Source organism: Anomaloglossus baeobatrachus, unplaced genomic scaffold, assembly GCF_048569485.1.
Source record: "Anomaloglossus baeobatrachus isolate aAnoBae1 unplaced genomic scaffold, aAnoBae1.hap1 Scaffold_2610, whole genome shotgun sequence".
In the NCBI taxonomy this organism is placed as follows: Eukaryota; Metazoa; Chordata; class Amphibia; order Anura; family Aromobatidae; genus Anomaloglossus; species Anomaloglossus baeobatrachus.
Genome location: NW_027442154.1, coordinates 58,915 through 75,040, shown reverse-complemented (window position 1 = coordinate 75,040; position 16,126 = coordinate 58,915). Strand labels below are relative to the sequence as shown.

Here is a 16,126-nt window from a genome sequence, read left to right as displayed (position 1 = left end):
TCTTCCTATTGCCATAATGTGGTGGCAAATGGGGACATACAGTACAAACCAAAAGTTTGTACACATCTTCTCATTCAAAGAGTTTTCTTTATTTTCATGACTCTGAAAATGGTAGATTCAGATTGAAGGCATCAAAACTATGAATTAACACATGTGGAATTAAATACTTAACAAAAAAGTGTGAAACAACTGAAAATATGTCTTATATTCTAGGTTCTTCAAAGTAACCACCTTTTGCTTTGATTACTGCTTTGCACACTTTTGGCATTATCTTGATGAGCTTCAAGAAGTAGTCACCGGAAATGGTTTTCACTTCATAGGTGTGCCCTGTCAGGTTTAATAAGTGGGATTTCTTGTCTTATAAATGGGGTTGGGACCATCAATTGTGTTGTGCAGCAGTCTGGTGGATACACAGCTGATAGTACTACTGAATAGACTGTTAGCTGCTTTTTTCTTGCCATAATACAAATTCTAAGTAAACAAAAACGAGTGGCCATCAATACTTTAAGAAATGAAGGTCAGTCAGTCCGAAAAAGTGGGAAAACTTTGAAAGTGTCCCCAAGTGTAGTGGCAAAAAACATCAAATGCTACAAAGAAACTGGCTCACATGAGGACCGCCCCAGGAAAGGAAGACCAAGAGTCACCTCTGCTGCAGAGGATAAGTTTATCCGAGTCACCAGCCTCAGAAATTGCAGGTTAACAGCAGCTCAGATTAGAGACCAGGTCAATGCCACACTAGCAGCAGACATATCTCTAGAACAACTGTTTAGAGGAGACTTTGTGCAGCAGGCCTTCATAGTAAAATAGCTGCTAGGAAACCACTGCTAAGGGCAGGCAAAAAGCAGAAGAGACTTGTTTTGGCTAAAGAACACAAGGAATGGACGTTAGGCCAGTGAAAATCTGTGCTTTGGTCTGATGAGTCCAAATTTAAGATCTTTGGATCCAATGACCATGTCTTTGTGCGACACAGAAAAGGTGAACGGATGGACTCTATATGCCTGGTTCCCACCGTGAAGAATACAGAAGGAGGTGTGATGGTGTGGGGGTGCTTTGCTGGTGACACTGTTGGGGAATTATTCAAAATTGAAGGCATACTGAACCAGCATGGCTTCCACAGCAACTTGCAGCGGCATGCTATTCCATCCGGTTTGAGGTTAGTTGGACCATCATTTATTTTTCAACACGACAATGACCCCAAGCACACCTCTATGCTGTGTAAGGGCTATTTGACTAAGAAGGAGAGTGATGGGATGCTACACCAGATGACCCGGCCTCCACAGTCACCAGACCTGAACCCAATCGAGATGGTTTGGGGTGAGCTGGACCGCAGAGTGAAGGCAAAAGGGTCAACAAGTGCTAAGCATCTCTGGGAACTCCTTCAAGACTGTTAGAAGACCATTTCCGGTGACTACCTCTTGAAGCTCATCAAGAGAATGCCAAAAGTGTGCAAAGTAGAAATCAAAGTAAAAGGTGGCTACTTTGAAGAACCTAGAATATAAGACATATTTTCAGTTGTTTCACACTTTTTTGTGAAGTATTTCATTCCACATGTGTTAATTCATAGTTTTGATGCCTTCAATGTGAATCTACAATTTTAAGAGTCATGAAAACAAAGAAAACTCTTTGAATGAGAAGGTGTGTCCAAACTTTTCTTCTGTACTGTAAATAGGGTTGTTGGGGTTAGGGTTAAGCGGGCTTTACACGCTACGAGATTCCTACAGCGATCTCGTTGGGGTCACGGATTTTGTGACGCACATCCGGTCGCTGTAGCGATCTCGTTGTGTGTGACTTCAAGGAGCGATTTTGGATCGTTGCAAAAACGTCCAAAATCGCTCCTCGTTGACATGGGGGTCTGCTCCCAATTATCGCTGATGTCGGGTGGGCGAAGTTGATCCTCGTCCCTGCGGCAGCACACATCGCTACGTGTGACCCCGCAGGAACGAGGAACCTATCCTTACCTGCCACACGCCAGCAATGAGGAAGGAAGAAGGTGGGCGGGATGTTCGTCCCGCTCATCTCCACCCCTCCGCTTTGATTGGGCGGCCCCGTGGGTGACGCCGCTGTGATGGCAAGCGAACCGCCCCCTTAGAAAGGAGGCGGTTCGCCAGTCACAGCGACGTCACCGAGCAGGTAAATGCGTGTGATGCTGCCGTAGCGATAATGTTCGCTACGACAGCGATCTACACATATCGCCATAATGATAGGGGCGGGTGCTATCACGCTCGCCATCGCTAGCATCATCTAGCGATGTCGCAGCGTGTAAAGCCATCCTTAATGATGTCACGGCATCTATCAGATACTTGACATCACTAACCTAGTCAGTAATAAAAAAAAGACAAAAAAAAAATGTATGGACCTGGGGAGAACTTTGATGTCGCATCTGACAGATACGACAGAACTCAGAGGAGAAGGATGATCCATTTTAGATGATCGGGTGGTGAGGCATTTTGGCCACATCGGGGGACCGGGGTAGGCGACTTATCTCCCATCTGACATGATTGATCATGCCAGGTGGGAGATAAATCTTTTTTTTCGGCCCGAATTGTGATCTTCAGGGTCTGAGCTACCCTCGGAAGCTGAAACCATGGACATTTTCCAATGCTGCGGGGCGGTATACACTTTATTTTTTATTGCTTGCCGGCAGCAGCGGGAGGGGATTAACACTGACCGCTAGGACATAATTTTACTGCTTGCGGTATTTAAGGGGTTAAAGTCTACGAGCTCCGAAACCAGTTTAGAATATATAAACTTTTTTTTTTACATAATTTTTCTAGTTTAGGAGGGAAACATAATGTGGGCACATTTTGTAATTGGGTTAATTTTCACTATTTTGCTGCATTCATACGAGAAATGGGTGGTAAATTGTGCGCGTCAGGGAGTGCACAGATCCATACGCCATGTGTGGCCCCTCTTCTTCTGTTAGAAACAAGAATACATCGAATCCTAATTCCATTCCCTGTTCTTAACCGAAAAACTGGGAAATTATTTGTTTTTGCACTTTCCTACTTATTTTCCTTATTTTCCTACTGTTATTACATAGCACATTTCATATTGAATATTTGTAAGTACTCAAATGATATCTCACCTCCCTTATCTCCATTAATTTTCCATATGGGCTCATCTCCTTCCCATTCAGGTCCTTATAATATCGGATCCTCTCAGTGGAGATCTTCTATAGAAGAGAATTCTCCTGATTGCCACGTGAAGGATGGATATGGACAGGGACAAGATGGCGGAGAGGATATTACACCTCACCCTAGAGATCCTCTTCCGGCTTACTGGAGAGGTGAGAGATTCTGATGACGTCACATTACATCATTCTTATCTATGGGAATAACAGATGGACAGAACTGGAGAGGTGAGGACTCTGGAAATGTCTGGAGTGAGATTTATTACTGTGTCTCTCCATAACCAGGATTACACAGTAGTGAAGAAGACCTCTAGTGAGCGCTGTCAGGCCCCTGTGTCTGAGGGATGGGGAAGACCCCTGAGCCCAATCACGGGGCCTCCACCTCACCCCCCGATACATGAGGACATCAATGACCAGAAGATCCTAGAACTCACCTACAAGATGATTGAGCTGCTGACTGGAGAGGTGACACTGCTGGGAATGCTGGGACATTATACAGTAACGCTATGAAGGGATCGGGGGTGACGGTATCATTGTATGTATCAGGTTCCTATAAGGTGTCAGGACGTCACCGTATATTTCTCCATGGAGGAGTGGGAGTATTTACAAGGACACAAAGATCTGTACAAGGACGTCATGATGGAGGTTCCCCGGTCCCTCACATCACCAGGTAATAGACAGGACTAAATACACACGGCCTATAATTATCTGTATGTAATGAATGAATTCAGTCCCTGTATGTGTCTCCTCCAGTTCTATCCAGTAAGAGGACAACAGCAGAGAGATGTCCCCGTCCTCTTCTCCCACAGGACTGTAAACAAGAAGCTCCCGATGTTCCTCAGGATCATCAGGTAGATGGAGAGAAGAAGCCATGAAATCTCCCTATGATGTGTAGACGGCTGTTAAGGTCTTGTGCTCAGTCTTGTTTTATCCACCAGTATTATATGTTTTATACTTGTGTAATGACAGCGGTGGAGATGGCAGGATTAGAGCTGATCATAGATGTGACTTCTCCATCTGTCTGTGACTTTTGGATCACATTTATCCCGTTTTCTACACTGAACACTTACATCAGGGTTTTAACACCAGGTTATCGGACAGAGAGAGGTCACCCCTATCCCATGGGTCAGAAGGTCGCAGCGCAAGCCAGTACTAGTTGGCTCTGCTTTGCCTTCCACGTAGCTGTGCAGACTATCCTTGTGCTGGCGCTGCTAGGGTTAAGCAGACCCATGTGTCTTTCTTGGCTTACCATCTTGAGTTGTCTCAGCTGTTCTGATTTTTGCACTCCCCCCTGGTATACGTACTCACCACTTTACCTCAGTAGTTGCCAGTGATAACTTGCTTTTCCATGGTGCTGGCATGGAGGTGAGAGCCATGGAAAAAGAAATGGTTTTGAATTTGATCCTGGAGATTGCTGCTTTGACATTTTCTTTGGTGTCTTCTTATTGATCATCTCCCTTTTTATTAATTTCTCTTTCCATTCCCCTTTTTTACCACTTGTTGTTTGGGAATGCAGTTTCTTTCTTTTTATTTTGTTTGTCGTTTTCCTTTTGTGTCATTATCATAAAGCAGGACTAGTGTTCCTCCTGCCCTGCTCACTAGACACGGTTGTGATTAGGGTAAGACGGAGATACACACGTGATTGTCGCACAAGGGGAAAGAACCTGTCTTGGGACATCAGGGAGCTCAGGGTTGCTCAGAGTAAATGATAGGGTTTATCCTTCCTGTTCTTCCCTAGAGGCAGTGGTTCCCACCCCATCTTTCTCATGACACACCGCTCAGCTTCTTGGTGAAAAACAACCAGGGACTGCCCCGTATTGGTAACTGGTGCCTACTGGCAGCAAAGTCCAACCTGAGAGGCTCTGGTGATGACTGGGTAGGCACTTAATCATGCCCCTGTGGACAAGCCTGGTTCAGGGCGCTGTGACACTATACCCTTCTCCTAATCCTATTAGTGTGACAGGTTTACATGTAATTCTTCAAATGACATGATTCAGAAGAAACCCTCAAAGGCTCCATTCACTGTAATAAGGCAGCAGAGGACTCCTCATGGCAGCGCGGCAATCATCCCTATCTAGTGAATGGTTATCTCAAGTAATTGTATTATTACAGCGGATTCTTTATGATGTTACATCGTCATCTTCTCCATATTCAGGTCCCTACAATATCGGATCCTCTCAGTGGAGATCTTCTATATAAGAGAATTCTCCTGATTGACCCATCAAGGATGGATATGGACAGGGACAAGATGGCGGAGAGTATATTACACCTCACCCTAGAGATCCTCTTCCGGCTTACTGGAGAGGTAAGAGATTCTGATGACGTCACATTACATCATTCTTATCTATGGGAATAACAGATGGACAGAACTGGAGAGGTGAGGACTCTGGAAATGTCTGGAGTGAGATTTATTACTGTGTCTCTCCATAACCAGGATTACACAGTAGTGAAGAAGACCTCTAGTGAGCGCTGTCAGGCCCCTGTGTCTGAGGGATGGGGAAGACCCCTGAGCCCAATCACGGGGCCTCCACCTCACCCCCCGATACATGAGGACATCAATGACCAGAAGATCCTAGAACTCACCTACAAGATGATTGAGCTGCTGACTGGAGAGGTGACACTGCTGGGAATGCTGGGACATTATACAGTAACGCTATGAAGGGATCAGGGTGACGGTATCATTGTATGTGTCAGGTTCCTATAAGGTGTCAGGACGTCGCCGTCTATTTCTCCATGGAGGAGTTGGAGTATTTAGAAGGTCACAAAGATCTGTACAAGGACGTCATGATGGAGGTTCCCCAGCCCCTCACATCACCCGGTAATAGACAGGACTAAATACACACGGCCTATAATTATCTGTATGTAAGGAATGAATTCAGTCCCTGTATGTGTCTCCTCCAGTTCTATCCAGTAAGAGGACAACACCAGAGAGATGTCCCCGTCCTCTTCTCCCACAGGACTGTAAACAAGAAGATCCCGATGTTCCTCAGGATGTGTTTCCTCCAGATCTATCCAGTAAGAGATATCTACTCATGTACTTTCTGCACTAATTTTGTGTTTACATTTTTAGACTTTCTGCTCTGTTTTTTTCAGCTGTATTTTCTTTGCTTCTGCTTCTTCTGCTGTTTGCTTCTAGTGTCTTCTCTATGTCGTTATGATGGCAACTCAAAGATTGAAAAGACGGCCTACACCGGAAATAAGCCCTAGCATGATTTTATAGGATTTTTGGAGAATGCTTGAAATATAAGCCCTACTCCATAAATAAGCCCTAGTTACAGTCAGGGCCAGCGTTAGGAGGAGTCAAACTGCGCAATTTCTCCAGAACCCCACTCTCTTGGGGACCTCATCAGTTGTATTCTAAGGTTGATTGTTTGAGGATCTTTGATGACTTCAGAGTCATGTGACATGATGTAACCAAAGGTCTCTTAATTGTAGGAGTCTAAATGAATTTAATAGAAGAAAGACTGGCATTAGGGGAAAGTGAGAGCAAACTAACCCATTCTCTTAGCGATACCAGTGTTTATATATCGATTATAGGACTGCTTAAGGACCTTTATGACATCACATCATGTGACCAAAGGTCTGTTAATTATAGAAGTCTATAGCTGAAGAGGAGATGATGTGTGTGTGTGTGTGTGTGTGTGTGTGTGTGTTCACATCAATTTTAACCAGCTTTGCCAAATGGGCAGTGTTACAGCCGCTCACTGAAATGCAAAAGTTTTCAACTAAAGAAAATGTAATAAAATTATTGCTGTAGAGAATGTGAACTGCTGGCAAACTACTCTGGAAGGAATGGAGACCCCTACAGGAGGAGATTTGACACCTAGACCCTGATTCATTATAGCAATTATGGCAGAATTCTGGCATAAATCACTTCAAAAGTTCTCAAAACCTCCTGTGCAATAGAGTTGTGAAAAAAATTGGGCGACTTTTTTGGAGGTTTCCCGCCAATTTTAACCAGCTTTGGCCAAAATGAGCAGAGCTTGGATATAAGAATGGTGTGATGCCGCCGCTTCTCTAATTCATAACAAACTGCGGCGTTACCTATCCGAGAAATCTTACTCCAGTCCCTGACATCATTTTTCAGTGTCCGTCGCCGGTCTTGATGAATTGGAGCTCATGTACTTTCTGTATGTTTATCTGGATAGACCGCAAAACCCTGCCTCCTGCTTTGGTTACAAAGCCTAAAGATAGGCCATAAATTTTACAGTCCCGGACAACCACGTTAAATATCCGGCATCTGTCTGTAACTATTTTATTTTCGTCTTTTAAAAAAAAAAAATTCTAATTGTCTATGTTGTGGATCAATGTTACAAGGACATTTTTGCAGGTTTTGCCAGCTGCCATGGCGGAGTCAGGATCTGTGGAAATGATAGATTCTGGCACTCACTCTGCATGTTGACTTCTCTGATGTCTGTGAGCAGCGCAGGGAGACGAAGGTGTCAAATCACAGGCTTGGGCAGGCTAGCAAGAGTTATTCTCTGCTGGGCTGCTTGTCTTTGATCACATTCTATGGAGGAGAAAGTATCCCCTTCTGTATATGCTGGCTGGACTATTCCATTAATGCTAACTATAGGTTACCTATACTTGTCTGGTCAGATGTTGTGATCCAGACTTACCGGTGGTTGTACATTATTGCTGTAAGCTGTTAACCCTTGTTGTCTTTTTGTTGCTGCCTTCCTGCTCTTGCTTTTCTCCTTAGTCTCTCACTGTTTATTTCTGTGAGTTTGCAATGTATCCCGTCTGTCTTAATCTGTGTTTCCCGTCTGTCTTAATCTGTGTTTCCATCATACTCCTGACCCTTCCTTATCCGGTGGATAATAGATTAGATCTGGTCAGGAGAATAGTAACGCATGGGACTCCGGCATCTCCATCTTCAGGGGTAATGCAGACGTTAGGAATACCTTAGGGTCCACTAGTGTGAGGGACCGTATACGAACTCGCTGTCCCTCATTATCCTGCAGTCACATTGTCACAATCAATCAGATTATTTACTCTAGCACATTTCGGAGAACTGGAGCAATGAATGGGAGATCAGAATTAACGAAGATGTAACTCTTAAGCTGCTTTCACACTTGCGTTCATCGCAATCTGTCTCTGTCTGTCGGTCTCTCTCTCTCGGTCTCTCTCTGTCCGTCTCTCTCTCTCGGTCTCTATCTCTCTCTGTCGGTCGGTCTCTTCCTCTCACCCCCTCTCTCGTACTCATCAATCACCGTAACGGCGCTGCACAGCTGTCACACTGCTCTGCTTTTGAAAATGCCGGCCGCTCATTATTCCATCTCGTATTCACTGCTTCCCCCGCCCACCGGCGCCTATGATTGGTTGCAGTCAGACGCACCCCCACGCTGAGTGACAGCTGTCTCACTGCAACCAATCACAGCTGCCGGTGGGTGGGTCTATATCATGCAGTACAATAAATAAATAATTTTAAAAAAACGGCGTGCGTTCCCCCCCAATTTTGATACCAGCCAAGATAAGGCCACACGGCTTGAAGGCTGGTATTCTCAGGATGGGGAGCCACATGTTATGGGGAGCCCACAGCCTAAAAATATCAGCCAGCAGCCGCCCAGAATTACCGCATCTATTAGATGCGACAGTCTCGGGACTCTACCCAGCTCACTCATCCCGAATTGCCCTGGTGCGGTGGCAATCGGGGTAAGATGGAGTTAATGGCAGCCCATAGCTGCCACTAAAGGCCCTCTCACACACAAAGATAAATCTTTGGCAGAGCTGTGGTTGCAGTGAAATCATGGACATATTGTTCCATTGGTACACAGCCACAAACCTGGCACTGATTGTCCACAATTTCACTCCAACCACAGATCTGCCGCAGATTTTTCTCTGTGTGTGACAGGGCCTTAAGTCCTAGGTTAATAATGGCAGGCATCTATGAGACACCCCCCCCCATTATTAACCTGTAAGTGAAAGTAAATAAACATACACCCGAAAAAATCCTGTATTTGCAATAAAAGACAAACATCCTCTTTTACCACTTTATTAATCCCCCAAATACCCCTCCAGGTCCGACGTAGTCCACATGAGGTCCCACAATGCTTTCAGCTTTGCTACATCAGAAGCTGACAGTAGCAGCTGTAGAACACCGCCGCTCTCTGTGAGCTCCACGCAGAAACTGAAGTGAATTGCGCTGTCAGCGAGGATGTCACTGAGGTAGTGCCGGTGTGTGTGCGGTGATGTTGGGGGCTGTAGTGCCTGTGTGTGTGTGGTGATTATTGGGGCAGTAGTGCCTGCGTGTGTGCGGTGATGATGGGGGCGGTTGTGCCAGTGTGTGTGTGTGCGATAATGGTGGGGGCGGTAGTGGGTAGTGCCTGCTTGTGTGCGGTGATGATGGGGGCGGTAGTGCTGGTGTGTGCAGTGATGATGGGGGTGGTAGTGCCGGTGTGTGCGGTGATGATGGGGACGGTAGTGCCGGTGTGTGCGGTGATGATGGGGACGGTAGTGCCGCTGTGTGCGGTGATGATGGGGACGGTAGTGCCGGTGTGTGTGCGTCGATGATGGTGGTAGTAGTGCCTGCGTGTGTGCGGTGATGATGGGGACGGTAGTGCCGGTGTGTGCAGTGATGATGGGGGCGGTAGTACCTCCTTGTGCGGTGATGATGGGGCGGTAGTGCCGGTGTGTGCGGTGATGATGGGAGCGGTAGTGCCGCTGACTGATTCCTCCAAAATAACGCATCCATTGGGTCCGTTAGCAACACAAAAATTGACGGATGCGTCGTTTCGACGCAGCAATGGACCTGGCGGATGAGACACAATGCAAGTGTGAAAGCAGCCTAAGATATCAAAATTTGACAACAGATTCAGAATACATGTTTACCTAATTTAATTTCTGATGTTATGGTTTAAAAAAATAAATGTAATTTCAAGATAATATCATTAAGAAATAACAACTGTTTATTTTTAGCAGATGACTGTATTGGGAGTTCAGATGGAAATCTAATATCTTCAGAATTTAAAACAGATGATGAAATTATCACACATGATACATATAAAGAGTATGCTGTTGTCACAGATATACCTCCAGTCCTTCCTCGGAAAGCTTTATCATCTGATCTTTTCAAACAAGTCAAAAAGTCCAATTTATCACAGAATTTTAAGCAAAATGAAAGTTACAGAAGGGATGTGGAACATGTAACGGCTCCTGCAAGGAAGAAACAATTTTCATGTTCAAAATGTGGGAAATGTTTTATTTGGAAATCGGACCTTGTTAGACATCAGAAAATTCACACAGGGGAGAAGCCATTTTCATGCCCAGAATGTGGGAAATGTTTTACTCAGAAATTTAACCTTGCTAATCATCAAAAAATTCACACACGGGAGAAGCCATTTTCATGTTCAGAGTGTGGGAAATGTTTTACTCAGAAATCATATCTTAACATCCATAAAAAAATTCACACAGGAGAGAAGCCATTTTCATGTTCACAATGTGAGAAATGTTTTATCACGAAATCACATCTTAATATCCATCAAAAAACTCACACAGGGGAAAAGCCATTTTCATGCCCAGATTGTGGAAAATGTTTTACTCTGAAAATAACCCTTGCTAATCATCAAAAAATTCACACAGGGGAGAAGCCATTTGCATGTTCAGAGTGTGGTAAATGTTTTATTATGAAATCAAAACTTGTTTACCATCAAAAAAATCACACAGGGGAGAAGCCATTTTTATGTTCAGAATGTGGAAAATGTTTTATTCAGAAATCACATCTTGTTACACATCAGAAAATTCACACCGGAGAGAAGCCATTTTCATGTTCAGAGTGTGGGAAATGTTTTATTCGGAAATCAGATATTGTTTGGCATCAAAGATCTCACACAGAAGAGAAGGAATATTCTTGTTCAGAGTGTGGTAAACGTTTTGCTCAGAAATCATATCTTAATATCCATCAAAGATCTCACACAGGGGAGAATACATTTTCATGTTCAGAGTGTGGGAAATGTTTTATTACGAGATCACATCTTGTTATACATCAGAAAATTCACACAGGGGAGAAGCCATTTTCATGTTCAGAATGTGGGAAATGTTTTAGTCAGAAATCACATTGTATTAGGCATCAAAAATCTCACACAGAAGAGAAGGAATATTCTTGTTCAGAGTGTGGTAAACGTTTTGCTCAGAAATCATATCTTAATATCCATCAAAGATCTCACACAGGGGAGAATACATTTCCATGTTCAGACTGTGGGAAATGTTTTATTACGAGATCACATCTTGTTACACATCAGAAAATTCACACAGGGGTGAAGCCATTTTCATGCCCAGAATGTGGTAAATGTTTTATTAGGAAATCACATCTTGTTTACCATCAAAAAATTCACACAAAATAAATCATTTTTATGTTCTGAATGTGGAAAAATGTAATTATAAGAAATCAGATCTTGTTAAACATATGAAGAAGCCGCACAGGGAAGGAACCTTTTTAATGTTGTGAATAATTGAAATGTTTAAATGGTAAATCAAGTTTTGCCGACATCAGAAAACCAACAGAGCGGAGCGCCATTCTTGCTTTCAGAATTTGCCAATTTTTTTTAATTTATTTTTTAATCAGGTCATGTTGTCAGATGAGTCACATGGGAGAAGCCATCATGATGTACCATAATTCAAAGAGTTTTATCCAAAAATTGGCTACAATTGCTCAAGTAAGAATTGGTGAGGGAAAGAACCATTTTCTTTCTATTTAAACTTATCGTATTTTTCGGACCATAAAACACCTAGGTTTTGAAGTAGAAAAATAGGGAAAAAGATTGAAGCAAAAAATGTGGTCATGATGCACTGTTATGGGGGGATCTGCTACTGACACTGTTACAGGGGTAATAACCCCCAATTTTTAGCGCAATGTGTTTGACGACTTTCCCTTTAAATAGTGCTTATCACAAATCTGCGGCTTCCTTTTTTTATTTACTAAAGCAGAAGAGAGCCGCAGATTAGTGAATTTTCTAAATGTAATCCAGTACCAAAACTTTTGGAAGTGTCCCTAATGTCCCCCAAAATGAACTTCCAGGTTGCGAGATCCCGCAACCCTCATGGATCTCTCTCACCGTGAAAGAGTGAGCTCTATGACCCCAGCGCTGCAGCATCCTTCTTAAGTAGTTCAGTAAAACCTTAAAAGAGTATGTGACCGCGCTAGATTAGTTGAGAGAGCAGTGTTTCATGCTTAGAGCAGCTGCAGAGATTTGTGGAATCTCGCTCTGCACACTGAGATCCCACAAAATGGAAATTCGGGCTCAACTCTGCTAGTAAGTTGGGTATTTTAAGAGTCTTTAGGAACATTTGTGAAAGGTTTTGATACTGGATTATATTTAGATAATTCACTAATCTCAGTTTACCCACTGCTTTATTTACTAAAAAGTGCAGTATATCACAGTGTATATAAATGCATTTGAAATCTTGTTGGTTTGTTAATAAATGCTTGTAAAATTATATATTCTTCATGCCTATCTTTCTCTATTGTTTAGATGTGATGATTTTGCCTCAGAACCTCTGAAGTTGAGGCAGAGCTGTAGACATAGTGAGGGGATGTCACAGAGGTGTCATGGCCGGCGGACAATCCAGTAGCAGCAAGTGTTAGAAAATCCCAGAGAATGGCAGCACGTGTTGTTATCTGACAGTTTTCTGTTTCTACAGCAGCGGACTCTATAACCCTGGGAAACTCAGATTTTCCCCTCAGTTGCAAGCCTCTGACTTCCTTTATAAACCTCACCCTGGGATGCTTTGGGTGCGGTTTATAGTTGTTCCTGGTTGTGATCTGCAGCGGTTGTTTCCTCTTATTGTTCCAGAGACTTCTGTGGTAGAGCTGCTCCTAAGATCAGTGTTTGACCTTTGATATCTACCTGGGATCAGGTGGTAGATTTTGTTTCGCCTGTATTTTTTTTTTGTCTCCCTTAGCATTAGTGGTGTTGTCGAATAGCTCATACCTGCCATTCTTACTTAGGGCCCAGGTCAGGGTTTGCCTAGGGTGAGAGATTCCTGCTCGGCGACAGGTGCAGAACTTGTGTAGGGTTGGTGAGGACAGTGACGGTGAGCTGCAGGTTATTGTCAGGTTATTGCCACCACTTCCCCCTTTCTCTAGTGATAGGGCATTCTTTTCCCCTTCCCTTTGTATTTTATTATACGGCCAGTATAGCTTCTATCCCCAGCCGTGACAGGGGAGAATAGAATCACACTGCATCCAAGATATGTGGAAGTTGTTAAGACACTCTGGTCTCAATTCATCAAAGCTGTTATGCCAAAAAAGTGGCACAAAAGCTTTGAAAAGTCACAACAATTTGGATACAGTTGTGCTAAACTTTGGCGACTTTTGGCTTTTTCACTCCAAAATTTGCAGAGCTTAGGTGGGATGGGGCATGACCGCACAGCTCCTTAAATACATGACGAGCTGTGGTGTTCTCTATACCAGAAATCTCACTCCAGTCCCTGAAGGGAGTAATATTTCTAGCATGTGACAAGGAGGCACATGCCACTAGTCCAATGCTCCAGATTCATGAAGAGGCATGCACCACTTCATGAATCAGGAGTGGCCCCCGCATTATTTGGGCCCTTTATGTTATAAAAATGATCCCTTTACAAAGTATAATTATTGTAATTGAAAAACGAAGGATTTTATATGTCTGTTATCCAAGTGCTTATTTTTTTTAATCGGGCTACCCACAAGTAGAGATGAGTGGACCTGTTGAAGTTCGGGTTCGGCTTTTTCAGATGGACTTTAGATAAAGTTCAATTTGGGAACCGGACTTGACCTGAACCCCATTGGAAGTCACTGATTGGGTAATTTGGGTCTCCGCCCACATGCAATTGGCCATAAACAGAGCATTTCCAGGGGAGGGAGAGTGGGATTTCTTTCTTGTACACAATACAGCCTTTAGCAATGTTTTTACCCCAGTGAAAACCATTCAGACACTGCAAGCGGCTCACACTGTGCCGAGCACTGAGCATACCCGAATACACCAATGCTAGATCGAGTGGTTAAAACATAAAGCACCCTTAAGGAGCAAAAGACACCCCAGACTGACAGAGAGGCTGCACTAACTCTCCAGCTGTCAGTGCATGGATCGTTATCTCCTGAGGAGCGAAGGAACGCTGTACAAACCTGGAGCAGAGCAGAGGGAGGTGGGGGTGAGCGGAGATAAGATGGCACCGACAGGGAGGAGGGAGAGGAAAACAAACGGCAGCCGCAGCAGCATGTTGATGCAGGAGGCCAGGATAACAGAAGAACCCAGAGAAATCAGAGCGGTATTATTATTTATTTATAGAGCACCATTGATTCCATGGTGCTGTACATGAGAGGGGGGTTACATACAGAATACATATACAAGTTACAATAGACAGACTAGTACAGAGGGAAGAGGGCCCTGCCCTTGCAGGCTTACATTCTAAAGGATTTTGGGGAGGAGACAGTAGGTGGGGTGTAGGTTGCGGCAGCTCCACACGGTGGTGGGATGGCGGCTCCGCACGGTGGTGAAGCAGTGAGGTCATTGAAGGTTATGGGCATTTCTGAACAGATGAGTCTTTAGGTTCCGTTTGAAGTTTGCAAGTGTAATAGATAGTCTGACGTGTTGAGGCAGCGAGTTCCAGGAGACTGGGGATGCTCGGGAGAAGTCTTGGAGTCGGTTGCGTGAGGAGCGAATGATAGAGGAGATCTTGGGAGGATCAGAGATTGCATTTTGGAGTGTAGCGAGAGATTATTTCAGAGATAAACGGAGTTGACAGATTATGGATGGCTTTGTAGGTCAGTGTTAGTAGTTTGAATTGGATACGATAGAAGATTGGGAGCTAATGGAGGGATTTGCAGAGAGGAGAAGCGGGGTGGTATTGAGGAGAGAGGTGGATCATTCGGGCAGCAGAATTAAGGATGGACTGGAGAGGGGCGAGCGTGTACACAGGGAGACCACAGAGGAGGATGTTGCAGTAGTCGAGGCGGGAAATTATGAGAGCATGCACTAGAATTTTTGTAGATTGGGGATTGAGGAAAGGGCGGATTCTGGAAATAGTTTTGAGTTGAAAACGGCAGGAGGTGGTGAGGGATCGGATGTGTGGTATGAAGGACAAGGCAGAGTCAAAGGTCACTCCGAGGCACCGAACTTTGGGTGCTGGGGACATGGGTATGCGGTACATAGACACTGGGTGTGGGGGGGGGATGAGATTAATTACCCAAGGCTGGCAAAAGAAGTGGGAGACCATCTGACTGCAGACATTAGAAAAGGCACTAGCAATCTCAATGAAGGAGGCTATGGCGGCGCTGCAGGAGGATGTGGAACATCATGACATGAGGCTGACAGAGGTAGAACAAAGAATCTCTGATGCCGAAGAGAATTTGACAAGACTGGAGGGCAGATTAAGGGTAAATTCACACTGTGTTTTTCGCAGCGCTTTTGCGCGTTTTTCGGGTGCATTTTTGCCCAGAAAACTGCAGGACTTTGCTTCCCCAGCAAAGTCTGAGTTTTCATTTTTGCTGTCTGCACACAGCGTTTTTTTTTAGGTGCCCACAAAAATGCAGCATGTCTATTATTTTTGCATTTTCCTCCCATTGAGTTCAATGAGATGTTCAAAAACGCAATGAAAAACGCAAATTGCAAATATAGCTGCGTTTTAGTGCGTTTCTATGACTAAAAACGCAGCTATAAACGCAAGGGGTGGGTAGTAAAGTGACATATACAGGAAGAGGATTCCTTCTGTCAGTAAACACTGAAGTGTGAATCCTCCTGATACCGCCACCTCTGCCTCCACCGTCCGGTGTCATGTCCGCTCCCGTGGGGCGCCATGGCCGGCCGGGAGTTGGAAGGAGCTGCAAAGTCAAAAGTGAACAATAGGAAAAAAAATGTCATACTCACCTGTCTGCAGACTCCTGGTGCCATTTCCGCTCCCAAGAAAATTAGCAAAATACCTAATATGCAACCCCTCAGGTAAATCAAATGGTAGCAACCAGGGCGAAAAAACAAAGGGAAGGCTAAAACATAACCTTTAATAGGTATACATTAAGAAGGG

The 16,126-nt window shown here is 44.2% G+C and overlaps 1 protein-coding gene across 1 annotated transcript in view; it reads left to right on the top strand.

The window, feature by feature from the left end:
- Nucleotides 1–12,530, top strand: part of LOC142263631 (uncharacterized) — a 109,928-nt gene extending 97,398 nt beyond the window's left edge. The window contains 2 exon segments of the mRNA XM_075332240.1: nucleotides 10,302–11,465; nucleotides 11,467–12,530. Of these exon segments, the coding sequence (XP_075188355.1) occupies nucleotides 10,302–11,465; nucleotides 11,467–11,506 (1,204 nt within the window). The 3' untranslated portion in view covers nucleotides 11,507–12,530.
- Nucleotides 12,531–16,126: the final 3,596 nt, after the last annotated feature.